This window comes from Myzus persicae, unplaced genomic scaffold (assembly GCF_001856785.1).
Source record: "Myzus persicae strain clone G006 unplaced genomic scaffold, MPER_G0061.0, whole genome shotgun sequence".
NCBI classification, from domain to species: Eukaryota; Metazoa; Arthropoda; class Insecta; order Hemiptera; family Aphididae; genus Myzus; species Myzus persicae.
Window position 1 is genome coordinate 5,982 of NW_019101186.1, and position 7,701 is coordinate 13,682.

General features: G+C 28.5%; 1 protein-coding gene across 1 annotated transcript; it reads right to left on the minus strand.

Annotated features, from left to right (window-relative positions):
- Positions 1-6,020: 6,020 nt before the first annotated feature.
- Positions 6,021-7,042, minus strand: LOC111028117. Its single transcript, XM_022306654.1, has 2 exons — positions 6,220-7,042; positions 6,021-6,150 (listed from the first exon to the last, which is right to left on the minus strand). The coding sequence occupies exon 1, from the start codon at positions 7,007-7,009 to the stop codon at positions 6,221-6,223; it is 789 nt and encodes a 262-aa protein (XP_022162346.1). The 5' UTR covers positions 7,010-7,042; the 3' UTR covers positions 6,021-6,150; position 6,220.
- Positions 7,043-7,701: the final 659 nt, after the last annotated feature.

Sequence of the window (7,701 nt, forward strand, 5' to 3'; positions counted from 1 at the left end):
AAACTTCCTGCCATAAAGATAAGGTCTAAATTGCTTTATTCCATATACTATAGCTAAACATTCCAATTCAGTTGTTGAGTAATTTAGTTCACTCTGACTTAGTCCTAGAAGCATAAGCTACAGGTAGATCTTTACCTATTTCTCCTTGCGATAATATTGCTCCTACAGCTTTTCCACTAGCATCAGTTGTCAAAATAAATTCTTTGGTAAAATCGGGATATTGTAATACAGGTTCAGTGCACAATGCATGTTTTAATTTACCAAAAGCTCGATCACACTCTTCATTCCAATTACACCTTACATCTTTATTTAATAAATACGTTGTTGGTTTAGCGATCCTACTATAATTTTCAATAAATTTCCTATAATATCCTGATAATCCTAGAAATTATTTAATTTGTTTAACATTCTTAGGTTCTGGAAAGTCTAGAACAGCTTGGATTTTCATAGGGTCTGGTCTTATTCCTGTTTCTGATATAACATGACCTAAATATAAACATTCTCGTTTCACAAACTCACACTTTTCTGGTTGTATTTTCAAGTGATGTAATCGCAATCGTTCAAACACATCTACTAATTTTTCATTATGATCTATTAAATTTTTCCCATATATTATTATGTCATCGAAATATACTAAACACTTAATTCCTATTATCCCAGATAATACATTATCCATTAGTCTTTGAAATGTAGAAGGACTAGTTTTCATTCCCATTGCCATTCGTTTAAATTGAAAATGTGCATTATTAGCTGAAAAAGCTGTAAGATCACGTGAGAACTTAGCTAAAGGAATCTGAAAAAACCCCGAGGCGAGGTCGATCACACTGAAAAATTGACATTGTCCTAAGTGATCTAATATTTCTGTAATATTTGGTAAAGGGTGAAATTCATTTAGTGTTACTTGATTTAATTTTCTGAAATCAATGACAATACGAAACTTTTCCTTCCCACTGGCATTGGCCTTTTTCTTTACTAACAATAAGGGTGCATTCCATGGTGAATTAGAAGGTTCTATTATTCCATCTTGTTCCATTTTATCTAATTGATTCTTAATTTCTGCTTGTTGTGAGTGAGGTAATCTAAAGGGTCTTTGATAAATAGGTTGTTGATTATGATTTAAATTAATAACATGCTCTGCAGCATTTGTAAAAGTTAACCGATCTCCCTCCAAATGAAATATTTCTGCGTATTGTTCACATATCTCAAATATAGACTGTTTTTCCTCAACATTCATATGATCACTTCGTATTAAATTCAAAATTCTATTCACTCGATTTTCATTATTATTATCGGTATGTATTTCGTGTGTACTATAATTTTTTGATGGTTCATATAATATTTTATTAATAGTATTTTCATTTATTTCTTTTGTTACTTCAGATACATTTAATATACTAATTATTATTTTCCCTGACCTTACTGTTCCTATTACGATGGCACAGTACACGTCATTAATCAGTTCTTGTTTATAAATTATAATATTTTTATTTTCCATAGTAGTGTCGGCAATTGGCACGGTAACTACTGTTTCTGTTCTTGGTTTTAATGTAAAACTTAAATTATCTTTATTAATTAACTTATCATTTATTATTAACGAATTATTAGCTATATATATAATTGCTTTATTTTTTATTAAAAAATCATGTCCTAAAATACCATCCTTTGGTATAGGAAACGAGTTTTGTACCACTTGAAATTCTGTTTCAATATCATTATTATCAACATTTAAAATTATTTTTACTAATCCTACTGTTGATACTATATTATCATTAATTCCCTTTAAATATATTATTTTATTTTCATGTACAAGTGTTTCTCCTGTTAAAACACCAAATTTTATTAAATTAACTTCACTTCCAGTGTCTACTAATAATTCAGCGATTTTCCCCTTTAAGTTGGCAGATTGACAAGTAAGATGATTATTATTTAAAATTGATACGTTATATAAACATCGTTTTGTTCCTCCTCTACAGTGGATATTAAATTTATCGGTCGAGCACCACTTGTCTCGCCCGATCCTGGTAAGTTTCCCGAAGCATTACGATCATTATTTTGTTTTTTATAACATGTGGATATGTCATGTCCATTCAGTTTACAATACGTACAAGTGATAATTCCTGGAGTATTATAATTAGTGGGCGGTCGCGTATAATTGTTTTGAGTGTTGGATGGTCGCATAAAATTATTATTGTGTCGTAGATTACAGTCGCGTGCATAGTGATTTCCTCCACACTGTTAGCATTGGATTTTATTTAAATAATTATAATTATAATTATTAGTATCTCGCGGCGGATATTGATTATTGTGTATATTATTTCTATTATTTCGATTCACATCCTGTCTAATATATTGCGGTCTAACAAAATTATTATTATTTCCTCTTGGATTAAAATTTTGTCGCTGATAATTATTATTGTTATTGAAATTATTATTATTTTATCTATGATTATTATTATAGCGATTATTGTTCTCAGAATTATTATTACGTCGGTTATAATTATTATTATTCCTATTTTGATTTCCGTAATATTGGTATGCATCCGATTCAGATTTCAATTCTGTTTCCTCATCCTTGGCTATTTGCATCGCTATTTCTAATGTGGGTGGATTACGTGATTTTACTATTGTTTTTAAACTGGGTGTTAAACCTTTTATAAATACTGCTAACGTTTGTTCTTTTAGCTGATCCCTTAATACTGTGGCCTGATCCGTTGTTTTCCCTTAGTACTCGCTACGCATAAGTTAAAATATAATTGTTCTAGCATACGAACTAACGTCTTCGTTTGGTCGCATTCGTACGGAATTTAACGCTACCTGTAATGTCGACGTTGAACTTTGTGGTTCGAACGCGTCCAATAAAATTAATTTCACTCCTTCCCAATCGGACATATCCTTATACCTACATACGTTTAAAGCCTGGTCAAATAATTTTGTATTTATGAATTTCATTAATATTGGTAGATCATCTTTGTCTACCGCTGAACATGCTAAATCACATGCTTTTATAAACTGATACACNTTATAAACTGATACACGTCTCTTTCTCCTGAACATGTGGGAATCATAATAGTGGCTTTTTCTAACGGAAGTTTGGTTCCAGACATTTTGATTTTCGGTTTACGCGTAAGGGGTTCTAATTGAATATGTTCTATTCCTTTCTTTGAACGAGTGCCTATTTGTCGTAATTCAGTTTCGTTAACTATTATAGGTCGGATACTTTTATTATGTAACTCTTTTTCTCGTATAGATTCTAAATATTTTTCCTTATTTAAATCTACCGAATATTGATATCCCTCGTCTGTACTTAAATCAATTAATAATTCGTTACTTTCTACTGTTTTATCGTTACTTTTATCGTCTATATTTTTTATTTCACTAATATTATCGCTTATTACTGCTTCGTCAATTATTTCTTTATTTTTGGTTTCCTCAACCTCTTTAACTTCTGTTACCAAATTTTTATTTTCACTTATCTTAATTTTATTTCCTCGACTCATTAAATTTAATTTAAATCGTAATATTTTTCACGATTATTATTTTAATACGTAAAATTATTTTTATAACTTATTTATTAATCGCCAATAAACCCATACATTTATTCAATACGTAATATTTTAATTAATTAATTCAACAATTATTATATTTTTATTCCATATTATATTTCAATAACTTATCACTCAACAAAATTAATTTAATTCAGTTATCTATTTTACTTTTAATTAATTACTCTTAATATATATATATATATTTTTTAATTAGGACTTATTACGGCCTTACAATTTTTTCTCTAATTCACAATTAAAACTTCAATATAATTTCAACATATATTTAAGGACTTATCACGGCCTTATAAACTCAATTTAATTTATCCAAATATCTCTCAATAATGTCTAAGGACTTATTCCGGCCTTAATAACTTCAATACAATTCTCTATAATTTTCACCAAAAAGGACTTATTCCGGCCTTTAATCAATTAATTCGTGGGACTTATACTTGCCTAAATTAAACCTTTCAAGAAGTGAATTGTGATTCCTAAAAAACTTTTCATGGTATAAGCATCAGTCCAAACATCAGTTGTAACTGATACATATTTTCAATTTTTAATTTTTTCTTTGAACCGCATTGAAAGATAATCAAATTTATCATCAATATGTGTTTTAATTGTATTCCTTGTAGGTATTTTATACAGTGGGCAAATCCGTGACAGTATATATCGAAAACCTTTGCCATCGACTGTACTGAATGGCTGATTGTCTTTGGTCTTAAATATAATATATAACAGCTTCGGTACATATGGAGTGCTGAGATCCACCATCTAAAAATTAAAGTTTTATATAATTGAATAATTAAATATTTACCTAAAAATGAAGCTACTTTTGTAAGGCTTGAGAAATAGACTGCTTTCGTTTGATTGGTTCTGAAGTAGCTCCAGAAATAGCTTCAGGAGTACTGATAGTTGCAATACCATAAGATTCGCTTATATCTGCGTCAACCATTTTTAGTTGTGTTTTTATATTATCATTATAAATAAAATAGCAAACTTTTATTGCATTTGAACAAAGCTGGGCAAGTTAACCAATTTTTTTAACTAGTTAAAGTTAAGTTACGCTAATAAAATATAAATAACTAAATTAAGCTAAAGTTAATCTTAAAATATGAACTAATGCGAGTAACTTAGTTAAGTTACAAATTTTCAGGAATAAAATAACTTTTTTAAGTTAAAAGTTAAGTTACTTTTTTAAATACCCTTTACTTTATTCATAAGCATTATTATCTAATGGGAAAATGACTATAGTTTTGGTATAGCATTAAATTAATAACAAACGTACAGACTATTTTACTATTATTTTCTATAAAATTAACAGTTGGACATTATTAGAAATGCTTTTTAAATTTTAACAACAAAGTTTTTTCAAAATTATGGTTAGCTATAGATTCTCTTCGTTCACTTAGTAGCTGTCCTATTTATAAAAATAAATAATTTAGTTACTAACTAAATTATTTTCTAATATTCTTTTTTTTAACTAGTAAAGTTAAAAGTTATTAAAAAAAGTAACTTTTAACTTTTTAACTAGTTACTGCCCAGCTTTGCATTTGAATAAATTTTAAAATTTTGCAGTTTTAAAAGAGCACATTTTTCAATTTTACCATTTTACAATACAATTTGATAATTAGACAATATTAATAAAATATTATTATAAATTAAATATTAATTAGGCTCCGCTCCGAGCGACAGAGCCCTAATGATAATATTAGGGGAATAATTTTATTATTAATAATAACTAATACGTATTAATTAGCAAATACTTACATTAATTGGGTGAGGGTCGTCTTCATCTTGGATATTTTGGTCTTTGGATGTCAACTTATTGTGCGTTTTCATATGACTACGTATATTGGATGTATTCCTAAATGTCTTAAGCCGCTTTCGACAAATATTACTCATGGCCAAGTTGTTATTAATTTTTGTAAAATTTTTCCAAATACTACTTATCAGCGGCATTTTTGGAATAAATAGAGATAATCACGCAAATAAAAAATGACACAAATTGCAAAATAATGCAAATAATACTTGATTTGTAATGTACAGCCAAAAACATTAAACCGTTAAATCAGAACAAAAAAAATTATCGTACAGCGTTCAACGATTAATGAATGCAGAATAACGATTAATATGAGTATAATATGGCGGTATTCATTATACCTTTATGGCTTTATGCGCTCTTGGCATTATCGCCCAATCAGTATTCTAATAATATGCTGGGTTTACACGGGTGTCACCGGTTTCCGCCAAAAATTACCTTTCCGTTTTCCGCCAATACCTTTTTCCGCCAAATTAGAAAAAACGTCATTCCTTTTTCCGCCAATTATAAATTATAGAATTTTAAAGTTTGGGAACCCTTATCCGTAAAGATTTAATAATTTTACATATTTTTTTATGGAACTATAATATTATATTGTATAGGTACACACTATAGAGTTAAATAATATAATTTTATCATAACACTTATTAGGTAGGTACAATAGATATAAGTATTAAAAAAAATTATATTTATATTTGCATTGTTTTGATGACAATATGTCAATATGTTAGCGCTCGATGATTGGTTGAAACTTGAAATTGAAATTTGAAATCACATTGTAAAAAACTGAAACATAGTTAAAATTAAATTAAATAATATATAATATAATATAAGTATATAATATTTTATTCGAACCTTATTTAGCATAATGATTTGATATCAGTTTTACAAATTCATATCTACTGATTTCATCTCGTTGGTATTTTGAAATTAATTCTTCATTTCGTTTACGTTTATCGTTCATATTTTTTCTTGGTGTTTTACATTCATTAATACTCTTTAAAGTAACATAGACATTAGTTTGAATATTTTCTATAAGTACAGTGATCCATGGTATTATATGTGGTGTTCGTTTATAAAAATGATCTTTGAATACAGCGTGAAATGATTCACACGCGTTCGTCGTCCTAGTTAAACTTGCCGATAATGAAGCCCACAGTGATGGAGGGTAAGAACAATCGTCTACTATGTAATTATCTACTAAGTAGTCGGAGTATTTTGTTAATAGTTCATTAACAGGACGATCACTCATAAAATCATATGAAAAACAATCTGATACTTCCTGCGCATCAAGAAACAAAAGACCAAATGTGTGTCGTAACCATTTGCCGATTTCCGAATTTTTTTCTTTATATTCAATTGATAAACCAAGAGATTGTATTTTCTTCCACCAAGAATTAGTCAAATGAAATCTACAACCAATTATATTACTTTCTGGCCAAACTTCAGTAACTGCATTTATAATAGCTTTTTCGTAATCAATAGTCACATTTGCAGGTGAAAAAATCAAATTCATATCTTTGCATTTTTGACAAATAGAACGAAGTGCAAAAACATAGGAAGATGTTAGTTTATTTGGTAATAAGCAAAATATGAGTGGAACATAGTGACCGTTTTGAAATCCATGGATAGTAAACATTTGCATAAAAAAGCGAGTACAATAATCAAATGTCCCATCCATATAAACAGTATCAACCGAAGTCAAAAATTGTAAATTTGTGTAACACGAAAAAATAATTATATTTTCTTTTTCATTATTTAATAGTAAGAAATTTTCTTTTTGTTTTGTTTCAATATTTAATAAATTTAAAGCTTGGTGTACCTCAGAAATGGATTTTGGATTTGCTGGGAGGGTTTTGCGTCTCTTTTCGTACATATTTTTTCTTATTCTATTAATGTCGTTTACTGTTATTTCTTTGGCACACTCATTATGTATTAATTCTTGTAAAATGATTTTTTTTGGTCTTGTACTTACGTCTTCTAGCGCTTTCCTTTTGCACGAGGTATTAACAATTTGCCGATTTATGATATTTTCATTTACAGCTTCGTGATGGTGTTCATTTTCCATGTAGAATACTTCATTGTCGGAAATTTTTTTTGTATATACTTTTGCATCACATACTTTGTTAATACATCTCCAACGCACTTTATTTTTTCCTTCATATGCTTTACTAAATTTAAAATTATCAATTACAATTTGTGGATTTTCGCGTTTACTGGTAATTAATTGTGCAGACATTATACTGTAGCTTATATTAGTTAAAACACATCAAACACTATCCACTGATCGGTGGTCACTAGTCACTACTCAGTACTCAATACCGTAATATTTTTAAC